Source organism: Pinus tabuliformis, chromosome J (genome assembly GCF_031772625.1).
Source record: "Pinus tabuliformis cultivar Carrire ecotype Pingquan chromosome J, CPIR1, whole genome shotgun sequence".
Taxonomy (NCBI): domain Eukaryota; kingdom Viridiplantae; phylum Streptophyta; class Pinopsida; order Pinales; family Pinaceae; genus Pinus; species Pinus tabuliformis.
The window spans coordinates 245,642,269-245,665,405 of record NC_142295.1 but is presented as its reverse complement, the minus strand read 5'-3'; the positions used below and the strand labels follow the sequence as shown (position 1 = coordinate 245,665,405).

Here is a 23,137-nt window from a genome sequence, read left to right as displayed (position 1 = left end):
GAGATGTAGGAGACGAGTGTTCACATGCTTTGTCGTGAGTTTGGAGCACTTAAATTTCTTATAAGTTGTGTTATACCCTACGGAACTTAATTATACACGAGTGACCACATATAGATCGTGTGTTGAAATAAAAATCCCAACTCCCCATCATGTGCTCATTGCTCACTACACCTTCAAGGTCTAAAAGGAGGGAAAGCTTGATTAAGCTCTCATCAACAATGAAGTTTGAACACATATAAATTTATAGTTCATAAATTTATGTGAAGTTTGAACATGATCGAACTTGTTTGAAGTTGATAACAAAAATTATAACATGAACAATGAACATTGAACTGTGAACATCATTGATCTAGTAAATTAATAAACTAACTATTAAATTACTAGATAGTAAATAGTGTATACTAAATACTAAATAGATATCATCATGATTCATATCTATATGGATCAAGCAATATATTTAAGTATTTTTTAATATACATATACATATATATATATATATAACGTGTCCCTCGTGTCCTGTTTCTGAGGTCCCTGCGTCTCGCGTCGAATACTTGTATTTACGTGTCCTTTGTGTCTCATGTCATGTGACTTAGGTTACAAGGAATACTGAAGTTTGCAAAATCCAATCCTATGCTAACAATTCATTGAAAATTTCCAGTGATTAGAAGATTCCACAAAAGATTCATCTAGGATGGTCAGATCCATTCTCAATCCGACAATTTTGTTTCTCTCAGAGGATCATATCGTCTTGTATCAATCAAGATGAAAGTATTGAGACGAAAAGATATTCGAAACAAGAAAAGAGATTAAGGCCTTTCATCAATAAGCTTTGAGGACAAAGCTTTTTGAAGAGGAAGGGAATCTTATGAATATAATTTATAGTAAAATAATAGAAAATAATGTAAACAATAATAATTATACTTAATGATTAATTAACTAAATAGCTAGTGATGACGAGGTATGTCGCTAAGGACATAACCATTGTGAAGAGGTACCTGCGTTGGGTATATAAGCAGACCCTCACCCTCATTGTAATCATCTCACATCAATTCTTTTATATAATATTCAATATACAATTACTTGTCCTACAATGGATGTTTTTGTCTTCGAAGTATTTTAAAGCTTACTCCGTTGCGTATACGAATTTTGTACGTTACATTGTCCTAGGTTGTATATGATGTATCCTCACGAGCCCGATCACAATAATGACTCAACATCCTCGAGTTGTAGTGCACATAAACCAAGATTTCTACCTGGTTTTCATTGAGTCTGTTTCTTCTCACATTATGGATGAAGTTATAGGTGCTCCAACACCTCCCTCCAGAAGAAGTATTTACAACCTGTGAGAGCACTTTTTTTGCCAATTTTGGCAAAAGTCTCTGCCCGCCATATACGTCCCACCATGTGATGGCATCAAATTTGTCCCTATCTTCCATTGCATGCAAAGAACCAAACACTCCAATGCTAGTGAAGTATCTGCCTAATTCAGCACACAGACTAGCACACTCCTCCCTCTTAGGGACCATCTTGTCTAATGCTTTCATATATCCCTCTTGTAACTTTTGACCTGTATGGGGTTTGGCCCTAACCCCACCCCGAGGTGCATGTTTGCCCAACCAAGCTGGAGAGTAGTATTTTGGCATAAAGATATATGCAAGGCATGTAGTGGAACATTAAGTTTATTCCACCGTGCACAAACATTTGTTAATAATAGCATACAAGTTGGGATCCTTTTCCTAAACAATATATTTGATTCGCCCAACATGTTACCCATTTGCTCATACACCTCCCCAATCACTGGTGCATCTATATCTGCAAAACAAATCATCTTATAAATGCGCTTGGTGAATTGCAAAACTTCCCTCACACGTGCCCAAAACACACCATCAAGAGCAGTGTCTTCCACCTATTCAAAACCTTGCTTGTCAACTATTGTTGGAGCCCTATCATTTAATACCTACTAGTGTTGACTTGATACCATGCTAGCCAATGACTCTCTTACCTTCAAAAGGCGCCTAAAGGTGAGGCAATAGCTAGAAAATCTAGTCTTCACAATCTCCAACAGCTCCAAACTTGACTGACTGTGGAAAAGCCCATGGGTATTGTTACAATTTGTAATAAATTTTATCATTTTTTTTCCTCTTGTACAAACCACCAATCCATTTGTATTGAGGGTGTTTGTTCTTAATAATATCATGCATCAAAAGGTTCGTTCTGTGAACCAAACACCCAAACCAAAATATGTTGGGGTATTTATCCTCAATAATTGCTCTGGTAGCCTTATAATTAAAAGACTTGGATGACATTGTATGGGCCAATATGTTCAATTGTTTAAAGTAATGGTTCTACAATGTTGATGGCAGTCTTGAACTTTTCTGAGTAATCATATGCTAAAAGGAAGATTGCACCACTAGTAGACACAGCGAGAACACTTGTCAATGGCTTGCCTTTTACATTTGTCCATCCATCAGATATAATGGATACCCCATGCTCATTCCAAAAATTTGTCATTTTACGCAAAGCATGTGCGATTTTTGCTTTTTCGTGATTGTAAGCAAACCCTTGCCTTGGGATACATGAAAATCAAGCTAAATTCGTTGTTTCCATTGGAACTGATCTAACAAGCTTTTAATTGATTAATTATTCATATTAGACCATATGCTGGTTGTCCAAAGTGATTAGCAATTCTGATTATTATTTCTAGGCAAGTCAAATTTTCACCCTCATGATTGTTGGATCAATTTTGTGTAGTCATATTGCAAATTTCATGTATTTTAGTTTTCTCATCCAAATCAAGTATTCTTGTGCTCATTGGAAAGCTATTTGATATTACTAACATCTCTAATCAAGTTCTTTGAGTTTTAGACTAATTAAAGTTTAGTTTCAAGCCCCAAAAAAGGCCCTATGCTAGCTGGTCTATTGCATTCTTCAGAAATAGAAAAGTTACAAGTCTGAACAGCATGCATTTTTAACTTTTTACAGTCATATAGAATAGGTATAAAGGCTTTGATTAACATTCTATAGTAGTAAGAAGATGTTGCACTCAATTTGTGGTATTTTAGGCCTATCTTTCAAGCATATTGAGTACTTTCCAATTGCTTGTGCCTGTAATTAATTGGCTGTTATATTGCAAATCAGATTAGGTTTTTGCTATCATACTAACTCCTACCTCTTCCGTTTATTTAAATAAGACATTGTTCAACTAACCTTTGGTTGAGATGTTTTGTGTAGAGATACTGACCATGGCTTTTAGTGCGAGTTGGCCTAAAGCGAAAGGAATACACTAAGGTGACAGTGGGTGTATTCCTAATAATGCTTATGGTAAAGCAATCTTGGTTCAACCTTGACAACACTGCTAATTTGAGCAGTAACAGAGGGCATCTCTAACACTCCCCAACATTTTGCCAGAGGTCTCATATATTTCTCCAAGACTAGGAAAATTGATGCAAATACAACCATTTAATTCCTCAAAAAGAGCACAACAAGTGCACGTTAATGAGAAGATAAGTTAAGATAAAGAGAATAGTGCAAGCATGAAGGAGCTTGTAAGAACACAATTTTGGAAAGAGTACAACCAAAAAGTGCACAAAGAAAGTTGAGAGGGATTCTTGTTCCCACACTTCACTAGGGAGGTTACTTTTTTATTTTCATCCAGTGGAACATCGTCTGAGCCCTAGGGATTCATAAGAGAACTCTTGGTGGACATTGATCGATGTAGCATGTCCATAGTAATCCATACTTGCCACTTTCCATCTCTCCCAATTATCCATCTCCATTTTTTGGGTTGGTAGCCATTGGTCATTTGGATTAGCACCCTATATCTACATACTTGAGTCAAGCCCCAAAAACATAGCCCTGAAGGTTGACGCAGCTAAAAGAATGATAAAAGCATATAAAGCGACAACGAAAGAAAATGTAAAATCCAAAAAAAGGATAGGATAAATTTATCACGTGGAAAGAAGCCTAGCATACCTCTACCCCCCTCATTACCCATCACCCAGTTCAATCTTAAATAAAGGAACTCTTGAATGTGTGAAATTTCCACGAACTACAGCGACTGGAAATTTATCTCCTTATGCAATTTATTTGTCTTATGTTAATTATTAACGGCAATTATGGATAAACTCACACTACAATTCTTCACAAATAAAATACGTTGTGGAAAGTACAATATTGAAACGGAGAAAATAATGAGCACACACACGACAATTTTGACACCATTATTTTGGACAATAGTCCCTGGAAAACCCCGGAGGGAAAACCAATGCATCAGATGAGGGTTTTATTATTATTTGATCTTCGGCAATTTGAGAGATATTACAACTTCTTGCCTGATACTAGCAAAGCTCTCGCAAATACTAATCTTCGCTAGCAAAATATACTGGAGACACAAAGTCTCCCTCTTCAAACTAACTCGGCCTCCTCCTAACCACTCACACTTACTCCTGACACTCACACTGTCTACTAGAAATGCGCATTGTTGGCTGAGGATAATTCGCATAGCCTTGTGAACCCTTCCCTGCAAGGCATTCTTCCTCCAACATTAATCCTGGCCCACTTGCTCTACCTCCAGAAGATATATTCGGCTTTGTCTCCCTGAAACGAGCTCCTCAGCCACTCACACTGTCAAACTAGCTACCTCCACTAGCTAATTTGACCTCCTCTGCAAATAATTTTGGCTTCCTCTTCCTCTCACTGAGACACTATAAAATCTGAGGAAATCTCCTCTGGAATCCTACTCCCAAATCTCTATTGAAACCATGTCTCAGTGTCTCCCTCGCTTCAACTACACCCTTGCTGAATCACTACAACTGAGTAAGTCAAACTGCTTCAATGTTCATTGTGTGCCTTTAGCAAACCCCATCGACTTGCTCTTATAATCTCTCATTGGACTTTCAACGACCATGATCACATCTCAATTGATGGCTAAGATCATCTTGACTCCATCAACTCACTTTTCCGAAAGTCTATAGAGCAAAATCGACCTCCCTCAATAAATCTTATTTAATTAACCAGTTTTCCTAAGTTAGACTTAAAAAATGTTTAATTATTGGTCAATTAATCAAATTGAGGTATTTCTAAGGCTTTTATTGTGAAACTTTTTCTGGGTTTTGGAGATCTTGTGTTCCTTAGCCTCTTAGACAGCATAGAGACTAGAATACCTATCCACTGCTACCAAAAACTAACACTCCCTCTTTGTGAGTAAGGTATTCTCTAGTACTCCTGACTACTCCGTGAAGTAGACAAACTTAGCCTTACCCAAGACCTTTGTGAGTATATCTACAACCCGTTGATCTGTGGGAACATGTAGTCGAACTGATCCACACTGCACACAATTTCTGATGTATTCGTACTGTATGTCGATATGCTTCGACCTATCATGGAAAACTGGATTCTCAAAGACCCTGATGCAACTCTGATTATCAGAGTAGATATTGGTCGACTTCATCCTCTGACCGAACAAACTCACTAGCAGCTTCCAAAGCCAAAATAGCTTCGCATGTGGCCATGCTAGTTGCCATGTATTCTGCTTCAGTAAAACCCAGTGCCACGGACTTATGCTTCATGCTGCACCAAGAGACAACCCCTGATCCAATACTGAAGCAGCACCTTGAGTTGCTTTTCTAATCCACCGAGATGCCTACCCAGTTTGGATCTGTATATCCACATACCCTGATGCCATCACCTCAAAGTATATTGTCATGTCCCCATTTCTGTTTTCGTCTCAGTACAACCAAGCTGGATTTCCAAGGCACATGATGGCCTGGTCATGGGAGCAGGTTTATGTTATCAAGGGTTCTGGGGGAGTTTTGAGGAGTTTTTACAAGATTTAAGGGCACTACTTAATTAGTTTCGCTTAAGGTGGCATTCTGGGAGAAATATTTGATGGAATATCTCAATGTAATAGTTTGTTGGCACCAATGAGAATATCTACAGGATGGGATGTTGAGAAGTGACTTCCAGTGGTAGGAGAGAGTATGGTAGGATATTTACCATTTTCCTTCATTAAAAATGGCTTTAATTAGTCATTTAATTAAGGAAAAATAATTAACTGGAGGAAAAAGGTCAAAAGTGACTTAATTGAAATAAAATTAAAATAAAAGGTCACTTAAGATAAAGTCAATGGAGGAGTTTCTAGAATAATAATAAAAAAATAAAATGAGATGCTTCTAGAGGCTTGAAGATCTATCTATGGAGATCTATGAAAGAGGAGGAAACCATTTAGAGACTTTTGGGATTTGAGTATTTTCTGTGGAGTGGTTTTGGGAACGAGGTTCTCAACTTCAGTAGCCCCAGGACAGAAACCCTTAAGTGATTCAGCGAGAAGGGGCGAACACCCATCTTTGTCCTTGAAGAATTCATCCAGAATTCGCAGGTTGCAACTAATGTTTTCAGTTCATATTTTGGAGGCCCAGTTTCAGCTTGTAGCAGATATTTGTGGGAGGCCATTCTCTCAGCCATTTCTAGCATTATATGTACTCTTCTATTTAATAAAATAAAGCTGAGTTTTCTACATCATTATCTTGTCAAATCTTCAGTTGCAAATTTTGTTTCATGTTTTTTGTTGTTGATTTTTTACTATTTAAATTTTTAAGCAATTGTCTCCAAAATTTTATATTTGGGATATTACATATACCTCAACCCATACTTTATTGTGCCATGCAAGTACATCAATATATCTCTGGTCATTGTCAAGTGCACCCTCTTAGGTTCAACCTAAGTTGCACAAAACGCAGAAACATCTAGAATTTTCTGAAACGGGGATAGCGCGAAACGCGACCCCCGCAAAATGGAAACGCAACCGAAACGTCATTATATATATAGTCAATATTAAATAAATTATAACACAATATTTGGCAAGAAAAGAAAGAATGGGACATATAAATGACATTTTAGAAGGAAATCCAAATTTATATTAACTCCAACAAATTACATGATGCAAATATCCAAAATTAGCCTTTATAGATGAGGCTTTACAATCAAGACTCCAAAATCAGCCTTTATATGTGAAGCTATATGTGCTAAAGCTGAAATAAAACATTAACTAAAGACAATCATGGCTACATTAATATATCATTACTAATACAACTCCTCATCCTCGTCAGCAAGGATAGAACAAGATGCTTGTTCAATAGAAGAGGCAACTCTACTAGTGCTTCTAGATGCAATTGCATCACCAATGGCACAAATATCAAGAGCAAAAAGAGAGAGCTTTAAATCTGGACATTCTGCATCCACATCCCATTCTTTATGACGTCCACTTGTATATTCTTCACCCCTACGAGACACAAGGCGTAGGTTTGAATGCACATATACAAGGTCCACTACCTTCTACAATCCCAACCTGTTAGGCTTCACACAATGAATGAAATTGTAGGTGCTCCGATCCTGTTCTGTTGATGAAGAGCTTGCCACTTGTGATAGAATACGAGTGGCAAGACTTTGCAAATGAACACCACTTGCCCCATGCCAATTCCACCACTTAACTGGGTCCATGGTCCTCCTCTCATCCAAAGTTGATATGTCTAAAAAAATCCTCTAATCCAGCAGCGAAACACGCAAATTCTTGCTTACATCAGTTTGTAAAGAAGCTGGAAATACCTTTTGAAAGCCTTTCTTCACTCCATTGGCCACCTCTTTGTCCTTATGTAGAGACTCCCTCTTCCCATCGCTTTCAGCAATGAATTCTTCATCATAAAAGTTTGGATTCAGAGCATGTGCCAAAGTGTGGAATGGAGGGTTGAAGCCATTCCACCTAGTAATAATAATAGACCTCACTTGTTCAGCAAAATCAAAATCCACAAAAAGAAGAGTGGAAGCCTCTTGTGTAATAATTTCCACAGTTTTTTCAACCATGGTATCAATGCCATCATAAACCTCTCCTAAGAAAGGTTTCTTTGTGTCTACAACTCAATGAAGATCAAATGCAGGTGATGTGAACTTGAGCAAAAAATCAATTTTCTCCACCAATCTTCATCAATCAACACCCTCCTCACCATGCCTCCCTTCTTTGAATCTACCTGTCTCCACTTAGCCCAAGTTGGACCCACCACCATACTCATTAATGCATTTTTAACATCAACAAGGCGACGCAACATGATGAAGTTTGAGGCATACCGTGTCTCAGCAACTTTCAACAACTCCAATTTGGAGTATTCTTGATATATTGCATGAGAATGGTGGTTGTTGGTGATGAATTTTATATTCTCCCTAGCCTGCACTATGACCTCCTTAATCCATTCAATTTTTGCCTTCATTCTTGACCTTAATTCCATCATGGTACATACCTTCAAGCATATTCTTGGTGAAAGAGATCCTTTCATGCTTGATCATGTTATAAAACTATACCCATGACTCAATAATATACAAATGATGACATGACTTAAAATTTGATGCATACATACCTCATCTTGATCCTCCTTAATCATTCTTTGGTGTAGCCCTTCTTCCTTCATCTTAGCATGCCTGCATATCATCCCTTTTTCTTGACTCCATTAGTGGGATTCCCAATGAGACATCTGCCTTGGTTCACGAACCTTCTCTTGAAGATTCCATCATAGGATCTTAAGTATCCTTGCCTTGCAAATGTTTCTTACCTTTGATGATTTAGGTCTTCTAAGATTCTTGTCATGATCAAGTCTTCTTCCATCATATATGACGTCCTATTCTAGGTATGCTCCTTCTACATGAATATCTTAGAGCTATATTTTCCATGCTCCTATATTCTTCTCATAAATGCTACATCTACATGAGTGTCTAGAACTCCATGTACATCATGCTGCTAGATTCTAGAGGGTAATTCTAGCCATGCAATTTAATTTATTCCTACATGCTCCTATTCTACTCAAAATTTTGAAAGAAGTCTAGAAGGAAATAGTTTGACCTAGTCATAGCAGAGATCAGGAGGATGTTCCTTCTTTTGCTTCTTTCCTTCCTCTTCCACCTCCTGAGTTATATGAGCTTCTTCTCTCTTTCTCTTGTTGTTGTTGTCCTTCTTAAGCTTGGGACAATTCCTTTTGTAGTGTCCATATTCTTGGCATCCAAAACATTGGATCTTGGACATGTCTTTGTTGTTTGTTTTTCGTGGACCAAACTTGTCAAATTTACCTTTTCTTTTGGCCATGGTAGCAAATGCTTGCTCGTTTGATCCCATATCTTCTTTCGCCTTAAGTCTAGTCTCCTATGTTCTGCATAGAGACCACATATCACTAAGAGTGGTTGCTTCCTTCTTCACATAAAAGCTTGATGTGAAGTTTCCCCACTCCTCGAGTAGAGCATTGAGTATAACAGTTATCATTTCTCTGTCAGACATGACTTCCCCAAGCTCTTGAAATTGATCTCTCATCTCAAATATTTTCATGAAGTAGGGAGTTATTCCTTCCTTTGTTATCTTCATCTTGTATAATTCATTCCTCAGAGATAATACTTCTCTGGTGGTGGATATCACGAATAGCTCTACTAGCTTATCATAAATTTCTTTTGATGTCTCAAACTTGGAGACATAGGGAATGAGAGAGTCCTTGATTGATTCTATCAGAATCCTTTGAGCTCTTGTCTCATCCTTATTGTACTTGGCTAAGGCTTGAGTCTATTCCTTAGCAAGGACAGTGATGTTCCCCTTGACATATTCTAGGAGCTCATTCTCCTTGAGAAGTAGATCGGTCCTCTTCTTCCATGCAAAAAATTTATTGGTGACTACCAATTTATTGCTTTCCTTGCAAAAAGACATTGATGTATATTTAGAAGGGGACATGTACTTGATAGATTTTGAGATTTGATGGATTTGCTTCCTCCTTGAAAGCTTGATGGCTTGTCTTCCCTGGATCTTGATGTCCTTCAAGTTGTCTTTTCCAAGTGGACTTACTTGGTGATGAGGTGTGCTTGAGGACTTGTAGCTTGATGTAGATTTACTTCCTTTATATAAGGCTCTCCTTCTAGCTTTGTAGCGCTCCTTGATGAATGATGGATTGTAGACCCTTCTTGTCTTAAGTGGTTGAGACTTGTAGGCTTGATACTTCAACTTTGAAGATGCGTGAGTGTTCATGAGTTGCCCTTTCCTTGATGTGTCACCTACCCTATGATACCATGTTAGAGTATCTAGGGCAAAGTAGTGTTGTGATTCTCTGAGACTTAATAACAATTTGTGAAGTCCTTTTACTTTTTCTTAGTTAGCTTACACTTCTTCTTATTATTATTAGTGCATGTGTGTGCTTCATCAAACTGCTACCAAAACAAAATAACAAGAACACAAAATTTAGCTCTCTGCCAGGGACAAACCCTCTCCACTCTTGAGAGGGGAACCCTTTCTAAGTTTTCTCTTATTGAAGCTTCTTATTTGAACAGCTGCCAAACCCTAGACCCTTGACTAAGATCTCCTCCAAGCATGAGTCAAATCCTTCCTCTTTCTGCACATCTTTCGGCACTTCTTGCGGCACTTTGTCCTCTCGGATAGGAAACCCTAGAATATTAGGGCTCCTCTTCTTTGTTGTAAGGAGGACCTTCTTTGCTAACCTTCAGATACCTTGTAGACCTAAGTGCACATCTGAATTAGGCTTCTTATGCTGCCGCTCTAAACTATTGTCAAGCCCTTCCTGCTCCTCACACGTGTGACTGTTTCTAGCCCTAGAAACAATCCTCTTCTTCCTCAGCTTTGTTTCTTCTTCCTTCGCTTGTGAGGCTACCTTCAACGTTGGAGTAGGAAACCTTTATTAGCCTAGTTTCTAGCCCAAACCATAAACGATATGTCACTGCACTTTTGTTGTTGATCTAGCCACAGTCTGTCCCTTGCTACTTCGCACATGTCGCTGTAGAAACCCTAGAAAGCAGCCCCTTAACTTCATTGTTCTTCCTTCTTGTAACGTTGTCCCTGTAGCCCCTTTTCTCATCTTTTCTTCATCCTTTAAGCCTTCTTCTCCCTTGTGGATTTCAGAGATGTGAGTGTGTCTCCAAATGAGGAGTGGGCAGCCTCTATTTATAGAGGTTTGTCCCTCCTCCTTGAAGCCGACATGACTATCCCTACAGCCGACTTGTAGTTGCATTATATTTCAACATTTATTCATCGTTTTTGTTGTAGACTTCGTTGGTGCTAGGAGAAGATTTGACCATGCTTGGAGTTATTCCCTTGACCTTGTATGGTGACTTACATGATGTAACATGCTCTCAAAGGGTCTTTTCATAATTACATTTTGACTTTGAATCTCTAGAAGCACTTCAAAATGTGCTTAACCTATTTTCAATGAGCAAGAAACTCATTGACAAATAATACAAAAATAATTTATCTTTTCTTGAATAAGTACAAATATCAAAATTACATTTATGAAGACCGAACCTAGTTACATTTTCTTCAAAAAGAAATGAGTGAATGAATTGCCTTTTTAAAGAAGAGGCTCATAGGGTTTCTAGAGAGTTCTATTCTTCTCATCTTCTAGAGAATTCCATTTGTAAAAAAAAATATTAAATTTAGCTAACAACCACATAAAAATTAGTTTAATAGTGTGTTTTGGTGTTAGATGGGACCCACGCCCTCTTTTCACAAGTTGAGATGGCCGAAAAATGCTTAAAAAAATATTAATTTCTTTCTGGCCGCCGAAACTCAGAATGTTGCGCCGAAACTCTGCTAAAACATCGTACTGTCCAGCATTTCGAAATCGTGAAACGTCGTACGGTACGGCCGGCAACATTTCAAGCCTATTTCAGCGTTTCGAGCCATCCCACGTACTTGTACGCCACTAAAAGAGGCATTTCCCATAACATGGGGTTCAACCATAAACTAACTGACTGTTGACCGCAAAACAGATGTCTGGCCTTGTGTTGACTAGATACATGAGTGAACCAATGAGCTTCCTATGCAAGGTTGGGTCCACATCTGCATCCTCCAAAGCATCTGGCTTCCTCCAGTTGGTAATCATAGGAATGGACATGGGTCAACATTCCTGCATCCTGAACCTCTTCAGGATCTCCATAGTGCATCTCCTTTTCCCAAGGAAGATAACTTGTCCAACTGCCATACCTCCAAGCCTAGGAGTAATGCATCAGCCCCAAATCCTTCCTCACAAATTCTGCTGCCAGGTTCCTCTTGTAGTCCTCTATTAGCCCTAGTGATCATTTCAAGAAGAGATCATCAACAAACAAAACTAGTATGGGTGGCTCATCTCCAACCATCAAATAATAGAGATTGGAAACTACTTCAATCTTCACGAAACCCATCTACTGCAAGTAGTTGTCTATCCAACCATACCATGCCTTGGGAGCCTGATTGAGCCCTGGGACCATACTCAATTGCTCTAATAAATTATTATAATGGAAGGTAAGGAGACGCATTGGATCTTATACAGGATTGCAAGTGTGTCTTCAACTTGGGCTTGGCCTCCCTATACGATATCCAAGCCTTCCAAAGGGTCATGATGGCGCTTGTAGGGTGAGCATTGAGAGCCATGGGCCTCCACCATAGCAGAGCAGGGATTACCCATGCCATGGGCTTCTTCAACACCCCATATTACTTGCTCATGCCCCAGCTATACAGAGATGATGATGCACTTGGACCACGTTCCTCAGTCGACCACATACTTGCACCACACACTTGGCAGTTGATCCAGAGCCTAGATGTGGTTTTCTCTCACCCAAGAAGACATGGGAGGGCTTGTATCATCATTATAGCCCTTATTGATGGAGCATGGACATGTTTGATCCAGTTCAAGACCCATGAGACCATTCATCGTGCCCCTTAGCCACTTGGGAGCACCACAGATGTTTTGCTTGGAAATCAAGGGGCCAACCCCTTGGTCATCGTTATGGGAGCTCTCCTCTTCATCTTGGCACATGGAGGACTTATTTAGGCCTTCCAACTACCCCCTTTCCACCATTTTTCTATCATTTTGGCCTCATTAGGAAGGCTTGCTGAGTTTGAGCTATTTGGTGGGCTTGTCCCCAATTAGATTGTTATTTTGCACATTAAAGTTGATTTTAGGGGTTTGTTAGGCTAATTAGAGTAAATTGAACCCCTTGAGGCTCATATAAATAAAAGTAAGCCTCATTTTGTAACTCATCATCATTTGGATTGGGATTTTCTCTTGTAAAAAGCTTGGACCTAAAATTGATGGACGAAATTCGATATCTTGTTGATGCATTTTGATGTTTCGATTTTTATTATTCTTATCTTAGAGCTTCTAAATGTAGAAAAAATGACAAATGGATATGTTCACTTTCTCTAGTAAATGTTATTTTGATGTTAGTTCTTTACCTTGTACATGATTAATGTATGGAATGTACTGTCACTAACTTATGTGCCCTAATTGTAATGTGAATTTATGAAACACTAGGATTTTGAAGTATTGTGTGCATTACATGCTAAAGATTAAAGTGAATGAATGTTTCCTAAGGGCTTGTGTAGTCTCACAAACCTTGAAACTCCATCATCCCTTGCTAAATGAAGTATAAATTCCTTGTTGTTGGGTAATTCCCTCATTAGGGTTAGCGAAAAGCGGCATAGGACTCCTTGGTAGAGAGAAGTTCATTCATCAAGGCTAATCATGACCCCATATCTCCCAATTGTCAAGGCATTGGATCCCACTCCTAGTTGATCAACATCCAACCTTTTCTTTTCACTTTTTCTACCCTAAACCTGGAAGGTCTCCTAAGGCCTAGTGCAAAATTCATTAGAATTTAGGGTGATCACCTTCAAGAGCGAGTTGGCAAGCAGCTGCTCTGGAGTTTCTTCTAAGTGCCCTTAAATTTTGAAGCTCATCACGTGGCTAGATTTGGAAAAAAACCTCAAGCCCTAGCTCCAACATCATTTTTGTTCCTATGCTTCTTTGGTTAGCAGTTATCCATAGCTCAATCACTCTTGAAAAACTCGTTGGAAGTTAACCATTCATTGACCTATCCTATCCTTGCCTGGCTTAGGTACCTCATTATCTCTGATTTTAGCAAACCCTGGACTTGGCTTGGATCCCCTAGGTCTCTCTTGTGGTCCCAAACCTTTGTATGATCTCTATTTTGCAAAACCCTAAGAGAGGTCCCTTTATACCCTTAGGAAGCTTTGATCTCGATATATCCCTTGCATTAAATATCCCTTCTTCCTAGGTTTAGGCATCCTAGCAATACTTTCTTGGAGATCCTTTATCTTCCTCTTGAAGCAACCAAGCCATTATCTAAGTATCTCCTTTGAATGGGCTTTTGAAATCACCTCATACCTAGCCATTGACCTTATCATTCTAGTGATTTCCTTCACACTGGGACTCCTCCCATCGGTGAAAGTTCGTAAAAACAGGGGATATTGACAAGGTGACAACAGGTCCTTGTCCTATTGTTGTCATTAGGTCTAGTAGTTGTCGCCTTGGTACCCCTCCTACGACCTCTGCTAGATTGTGTGGCAACAGGGCCCTAGTGTTGAATATTAACCTTCCCCACTCATAAATTATTGTTTTCAATCAAAATTAAGGGGCAACACCTAGCACTTTCTTTGGGGGCGGGGGGGGTGGGGGCACCCAAAAGCACCTTTTCTAGGGAGTCGCACCCCCCACACTGGGGAAACGTCTCCCCAAAAGGGGACGTGGTGAACATTTCCACAGGCGTCCCCTGTACCAATTGCGTGGGATGCAAAAATGTGTGCACCCCACCCTAGGGGACGCATCCCCGTGGAACATTGAAGAGACCACACTCAAAAATCACTGGCACAACTCAAGAAGTCAAAGGTTCCAAAGCAATACAATTAAATATTGGAACAAGAAAAGGAAAATCTCGAGAAAAAAACTCAATAAAGGCATATCAAAACAAGATTAAGCAAATTCTCACTTGAAGAGCCTTAATCAAAAGTTGTTGGAACAAATTAGAACATTAAAAATTGAAGTCAATAAATCAAAAGCTAAGGAACTTTCGCGTCATAAGAACTATAATCAAAATCTATTTACAAATTAAAGATCCTAAGAATAATTAGTGATTGGAAACCAAATTAGAACAATTGACCCAAACAGAAGCATTGAACTCTTAAGGTAAAAGGGTTCAAACTATAGAGAAAAGAACAAATACAAATTCCATTAATATCACAACTTATAAAGATGCCCTTTCAATTGAAGTAAACACATAGTTGGAGGTTGAAATTGTCATGTCCTCATTTTTATTTTCCTCTACAATACAACCAAGGTGGTTTCCCAGGGTACACGATGACCAAGTCACGGGAGCAAGATTATATCATCAGGGGTCCCTGGGGAGTTTTGAGGAATTTTTATGGGATCCAACAACTTTCGCTTGGCATATTCATCATCATGAGTAGTTGCGCACATTTGTTTCTAGTTCTATGGCTTTTTGATGATTCTTGTAAAATGGGGTTATTATTGGGCATAATTTAATTTATTACACTCAAGGTGGCATTTTGAGAGAAATATTTGATGGAACACCTTAGTGTAATAGCTCGTTGAACAAGAACAACAAAAACTACAAGATGGGATGCTAAGAAGTGATTTCCAGTGGTTGGAGAGGTATGGTGGGTGATTTACCATTTCCCCAGCTTAAAAATGGCTTTAATTAGTCATTTAATTAAAAAAGGAAAATATTAATTAAGGGGAAAGCACCAAAAGTGACTTAAATAAATTAAAGTCATTTAAGACAAAATCAAGGAGGAGCTTTTAGAATAATAATAAAACAAAATACTTCTTTAAGTTTGGAGATCTATCTATGGAGTCTTTAAAATTGTGTTCCATGGGGACACATCCCCTAGGGTCGAGTGCACGCACCCCTCGCACCCAGGATGTGAGTCTAATGGGGGTGTGTTTCCCCACGCACCCTTTTCAGGGAGTCTTGGGGAGACGCAAGGGGGGTGTTTCCCTAGTGTGGGGTATGAAGCTCCCCAAATGTATTTGGGCGTCCCCCCCCCCCAAAAAACTTCAATATCTAGTATATAGTATATGGTAATGTACTAGTATGTTTTGCTTTCAATTTAGATTCTAGAACGATGAGGGATGAATTTAATTTTTAAAGCAATGTAGATTGTAGAATGATCAATGATGAATGATATGGATCAATGTATTTGAATATTTCATTATTGATTTTTATCAAAATCTCATGGTATGGGTGAATAATGAGCATGTCATATGAATGATGTATGTATCAAAAATGAATAATGAGGATGGATCAGTGTATGTCATTATTTAATTCAATTATGCATTTAAATTTTATGTGTGGATCAAATTTCAATTTTCAATGCATTAGTATCCATATTACTATTAATCTATTTAATATTTATGTTTTCATTATTGAACAATGAATATGAACTTGAACTATATATCTATATATATATATATATATATATATATATATATATTAAAAATTATATATATATGTATATATATATAATATATATATATATATATATATATATATATATATATATATATATATATATATATATATATATATATATATATATATATATATATATATATATATATATATATATATATATATATATATATATATATATGATATATATATATATATATATATATATATATATATATATGATATATATATATATATATATATATATATGATATATATATATATATATATATATATATATATATATATATATATATATTAAAAATTATATACCCCGACGTCCCCCCACACCCCCTAAATTTCCCTAAAATTTGAGGGTACTCCCAAACGTCCCCCCTTGTAGAATGATCAATGATGAATGATATGGATCAATGTATTTGAATATTTCATTATTGATTTTTTTATTAAATCTCATGGTATGGGTGAATAATGAGCATGTCATATGAATGATGTATGTATCAAAAATGAATAATGAGGATGGATCAATGTATGTCATAATTTAATTCAATTATGCATTTACATTTTATGTGTGGATCAAATTTCAATTTTCGATGCATTGGTATCCATATTATTATTAGTCTATTTAATATTTATGTTTTCATTATTGAACAATGAATATGAACTTGAACTATATATATATATATATATATATATATTAAAAATTATATACCCCGACGTCCCCCCACACCCCCGAAATTTCCCTAAAATTTGAGGGTACTCCCAAACATCCCCCTTGTGCGTCTCCCCACATCCGCGTCTCCCCGCACCGAAGTCTTGGTGGAACATTGCTTTAAAAAGGAGGAGGAGGAGATCACTTGGTATATCTTGGAGTTGTAATGTTTTCTTCTTGGAGAGCTTTGGAGAACCAAGAGTTCCCAGCTTCAGCAGTAGCCCCAGGATGGAAACTCTCAAGTGATTCAGTGAAAGTAGGCGAATACCCACCTCTCACGTTGATGAATTCATCCAGAATTCACAAGTGTGATTATTGGTTCTATATTTATTTTGGAGGTCGATCCAGCATTGTAGCAGATTTTCTAGCGGCCAACACTGCAGGTATTTCTTATGGAGAGTTGGATGTAATCTTTCCCTATAAATAAATAAAGTTGCATTATTTCTATTTCTCGTGTTATTTCTGGGTTTACTGCAAATTTTACTTTTTGTGCTACTAATATTTATGGTATAAATGTGAAATTTTAATTGGGTTTAATGAAGGAAGTTTATGCCATAAATTTGAGTTGAAAAATCCTGAAAATTTTCTAATGGGACATTACAAAAATATAGACAATGGAAATTCCAAGTGCAGATCCTGAAATCAACCCAGCAACATCAGTAAATGAAAAAGATGATGTACCAAAAATAAGCCAATAAAACACTACAAGAACAACAAAGAAAAATCATAATTACAAATATACCTTATCAACATCCACATGAAGCAGATACGTTAACGGTAAGTGTATCAGCATCATTTAGAGTGAAAACAACTTATGTTCTGAAAAAAGATTGATGTCAACTCGGAAAGATATAAGCACAACTTTCCACAGAAGATCAAATTGGGATCGTTAGATCATTTTTCAGTTTGACAATTTTGCTCAGCACTCAGAGGTCCATGTCATCTTGTACCATTAAAGATGACATCTCGAAGAATTGGAAAAGATGTGAAGATATTAGAAGACAAAGAAAAAGATAACAAGCCTTTTCATCAATATGCTTTAGGGAAAAGTCATTTCTAAGGGGAAGGCAATATATATATATATATATAAACTGTCTCAAAGGACACGGTAATTATGAAAGAGCACTCTTCTTAGTTATAGATAAGGGGCCCCATTGTATTCTCATCATCATATATCATTCTCTTATACATTTATTCATTATATTATTAATTTAATAAACGAATATTTTTATATTCCAAGTATTCAGGAAGTTTAAATCATAAGCCAGGTTTGGCTATCACAAGTACTCATTTCAGAGCCAACTCAACAAGACTTGCGAGTCTCACAACACTGATATATATAATCCATTGAGAGCTTATTGCTATCCTGGTAAGTTTTTATTGTAACGTACTTCTTATATTTACAATGAATAAAAAGGAAAAAAGATATAGTAGAAGGGTATCTACAAATGGTATATATGAAGATATCTAGTGTTATACTGGTAAGATTTTAAAATTTTGCAATTGTGTTCCTTGCTTTCCTTTCATTGTCAGCTCCCATTAACACAAGAAATAACTGTTAATCATGTTCTTCCCTTGGCTTCCCTTTACACCCAAAATAACTAGCTTTACTTTAAACTTTAAAGTTTACACTTGTAGTAAACATGCACAATTCTTTCAAACTTTCTCTTATGCTATATTGCAGATATCAACATTCTCCTAACTTATTATCCAGGTAGTTAGACAAAATATTTGCTTTCACAATCCATAATCCTGAACATTTTCTGTGATTTCCTAAATCACCTGTCCCACAAACTCCTAATTACCACTTGAAACTATCTGATAAAATATTCAGTGGTTTTGCTAGAAAAATCACAAGTATACAATGTCAAAAGCCTCCACTACATTCTAAAACATCCTGCAATAATATTCTATGTTGCTGAAGTATAAATCAATAGAAATTGAAGTAAATGGTTGTGCAGTGGCATGCACAAAAACATCTAAGAATAACCTGCATTAAAAAGAATTTATACTTACTGCATAAGAAAAGTGCAAGACTATTTGAGCAACCTTGTCTAGATGGGGGACCAATCGGCTAAGTAACTTCTCAAAATGAGGAGGTTGTAAGTACCAATCAATATCCTCCATGCACCTTACTCCTAGCAGTGTTCCAACTCCTACGGTCTTCAAAGCATTGATAGAAGATGTACCACTCTTCCAAAGCCATATTCCCTCTTCTGGAAACAGTTCCCCCTATAAACACAAAATGTAAAAATGTTTTGAAGTTTAAACATTTCCACAGCCTCTGAACATAAAAAAAGATTGAATAGAAGCATAAATACATACATGGAAAAGGTTAAAAGTTAAAACTAACCAATTAGTATTGCATTCAGTAAAAATACAAATGACAGATACATCTAAAAATTTCTTAGCACCAGTAACTGTTAAAACTGGAAAGCTCTATCCTTTTCCTTGGCCTCCACTTTTCCTTACTGCCAGCAATTCTGAGAGTGTGCATTGTACATCTACTAGAAGTCATGCAAAGGAAATGAATTTTTAAGTTTAACATTCTAAACTAAGACTCACCAATAGACAAAGTACACTACATGCTTCTTTGGGGCCCAAAGCTAAAGAAGTAGGAGCTGGAACATTCTCCAAAAGGCATTGAAATAATCCTGGTGTCCATCCAAAAATAGGCCAACATGCCAGAGAAGATACAAGAAGATGGCAAACAGCTCCCAGTGCTAGTGTTGAGCTAGCATAAGTAAATGGTAGAACTGCTGTGCGGGCAGCTAATTTTGGACTGCAACAAAACAGATAACAATTAGTATGCTAAATTTCGACAAACACAAAGAAGAAAGTGAGTTAATTACCTGATTTCGCGATGTAACCGTAGCAGTGCATTTAATAATTTTGTATTGTGATGCTGTTCCCCAGCTTCCTGACATCAGATGCAAAATAAACATGACTCTAATGTAATTAAAAGCAACCTGAAAAAGTATCAGTGTAGAATATTAAACAATACTTAATTACTTAACAATATTAAAAATATATATATTTCATTAATAAACATAGTTGCATGGATATGGCTACAAATATGGATATGTATCCAATGCAAGTATGGAAAAATAATTATACAATACGCCCGGGATACAGCATATATATAAAATACAAAAAATTATATACACACTTCTAATATTTACAGATACATAATGCATAATATATAAATATATTATAAGTTATAATATGCATAATAAAATACATATAGTATACACTGTAAGGTACACTTCTATAAGGGTACATATTATAGAATATGTTACAATATACTCAATCTATTGGCTTAAACTTACAACGTATACAATCCATTTATAAATACTGTCTGGCCTCAAAAAAAATGTTTGGAAAAGGCCCTTATTTCTGCATATAACAATTATCCCTCAAAGGTCTAATATTTGTGTCATTGACGTGTACCAGCAGCAAAATAATACTTTAAAAGTTTAATACCCTTTTGGGGCCTTAAGGTACAATCTTTCCTGACCTACAACAAGAACTGGGGAAAAGTACCTTTAAGCAGGCAGAAAGTTATCAGAATCAATAGTATAGGTGAAAGTGGATGAGTTATTATATTTGTAGCTCCTATTTCAGGAGACAGTTGTAAATCTAACCGACTACTACAGTAGTCAACATTGGCTGGTTGCAGTTTATACCAGTTTCAGGGATTTCTGGTTTTGTACCAGTTGATAGCTGAATCAACCAATTTGGCACCAACCAAACTTGTGACCCCCCAAAAAAAGAAAACTCAAAATGAAAAAGATGTTGGAAAAAATGTGCTCCCCCCAAATCTTAAACCTAACTTATTTAAAGATGACCTTCAACCCCACTACATCTGCTTCACACTCTCCTCATTGAGCATTTGGAGATTTTGAAGCTATGGTGAAGAAAGTGGAACCAGAGAAAGATTGGAGTTGATTTGGACTTGTTTGTGCATTGATTATGGTGAATAAGAATTTATGTCAGCAATCTACATATTATCTACAAGCTTGCAGAAAGCTTGAGACCCGAATTTGGTACCCATTCTTCACAAAGTATATTCTATAAGATCTTTGACAAATCAAGAGAAGAGAATATTGTTAACCAGAAGAAGATGATGAATACTATCGGATAGCTACAGGAAATTCTTTGGCATTAAATCAAGGTATTCAAGAGGAACAAATTAGTCCAAAAGAAGAAAAAAGAATCAAACCGTCGTTGTCTTTTCCTATAGATTTGCTCATGATTTTTCGCAAATAAAGATTGTTTATTATTCACATATTCATTTCCATTGTTACACCTCCCCAAGAATGTAAAACATCCTAATGGTACCATTGCAAATGGGTTATTGGGAAACTTGTACACAGCCATTGATATAATGGAATCAATGGGAGCCATGGGCAGGAGGGGATCAGGTGTGCATGCACAGGGTGAAATGTCGCTTAGTAACGATACAAGTGTTCAACAATGCCTAAATATGTTGGGTGATATAAAAGGCCAAATGCAAGCTGCCATTGAAGTTGTTTGTGGAGATAAAGCCAAGACAGGAAAACTAGAAGATAAGATGGAGAGAAGTGGAAATATTCCCATCCATGAAACTGGAAGTGGAAAACCTAGTTATGGAGCCTCCTCGATGTTGAATTTTGTACAAGATGCACAGTAGAAACCAATTTTCAGATCTGATAATTACTACCAAAAGATCTTCAAACAATTTATCTCACGTGACTAATATCGTTGAACAATTATACACAGAAAATCTCAATAGTAAATGCAGCAGAAAGAGTAAAGATCATAGAAAGACAACCATGCACAATAGAGACAATAATTTTACCTTGGTCCTTGGTAAACCCAGTCCCTAGGAGAAAAAAAAAAAAATCAACTTTCTTTTAGGAGAAATTATTCTTCAGCAAGATTTACAAATCCAAATTGTCTAGAAATCCATGCCAATGTACAATGTTGATTTGGGGTAGCATCGGATGTGCTCTAGCCATGAAAATTAGTGGAGAGGCTAAGGCACATGAGATCTCCAATACCCAAAAAGGGTTTGGGCAGATTCTAAACAGTTTGGGAGATATTAAATAATTAATATTTTTAATGGAGTCCCTAAGTGTAAACTTAAGGAAATTAAAATATTAATGTGAATTAATATAAAACTGTGTTAGAATGGTCCAAAAGTCATGGATCAAGCCAGATCTAATCTCAGCCGTTGATTAGGGATTTAATCTCGGCCGTTGATTTGTCAACGAGAAAAGTATAAGAAGAGACTCAAAGGTCACTTGGAGAACACACCAAGAGATCAAGATTTTAACTTTTTGGGGTTAGGTTTGCTGAGAAAGTTGAAAGAGTGATCAGAGTTGCAGCTGAGGAGTAGTGAATACAGAAGCAGAGAGGCAGAGATAGCACCAGGAGGATCAGCGCAGTAGTTGGAGAGAGGGACGCAGAAGCAGCCAAGGGTTCACACAAAGCCAGCCAGGGCTCACGTTGAGGCAGCCAGGAGCTGCGCAGTGCCTTAGAGGGCCAACGTGGGTGACGGAGAGGGCCAACGTGGGTGACGCAATGCCTCCAGAGACTGACGCAGGCAAAGCCAGAGTAATGTTGGGCTAACGCTAGGCCAAAGAGAGGCTGACGTTGGGGTTTCGTGGGACAGATTGGAGTTGTGGAGCTGTCGGAGTGTTTATCCCGAGTTTTAGCCAGAATATCTACTTCCGAGTAGAGAGGTACTATTGCCGAGATTTTTCTCTGTTGGGTGAGCCAAATTTGGCACCCATATTGTATTCTGAAACTGCTTAATAAATCAAACCCTCAGATAGTTGCACCGTTTTTCCGCATTGGGTTTTTCCGGGACATTAGTCCAAAAACAACGGTGTCACTTGTTTGCGTTACTTTCAGTTGATGATCTGTAATGTGTTGAGCATGCACTTGTATTTATTTCCAGTATTTACATGGTAAATAACTTGTTAATTAACAGAACAAGTAAGTAGGAATAAATCAGAAAGTACATGAAGGGTTTCTATTGGGTTAGACATAGAAATTCCAACATGGTATCAGAGCATGGTTGCAAATCACAGGAGAACTGAGGAAATCAATCGAGCAGAGCAGCAGCTGCAGAAAACAGATGTCCCG

At 37.2% G+C, this 23,137-nt stretch overlaps 1 protein-coding gene across 1 annotated transcript in view; it reads right to left on the bottom strand.

The window, feature by feature from the left end:
- EMB2016 (mRNA methyltransferase EMB2016) overlaps positions 1-23,137 on the bottom strand; it is a 415,939-nt gene that overhangs the window by 233,149 nt on the left and 159,653 nt on the right. The window contains 3 exon segments of the mRNA XM_089377553.1: positions 19,022-19,237; positions 19,571-19,787; positions 19,858-19,921. Of these exon segments, the coding sequence (XP_089233679.1) occupies positions 19,022-19,237; positions 19,571-19,787; positions 19,858-19,921 (497 nt within the window).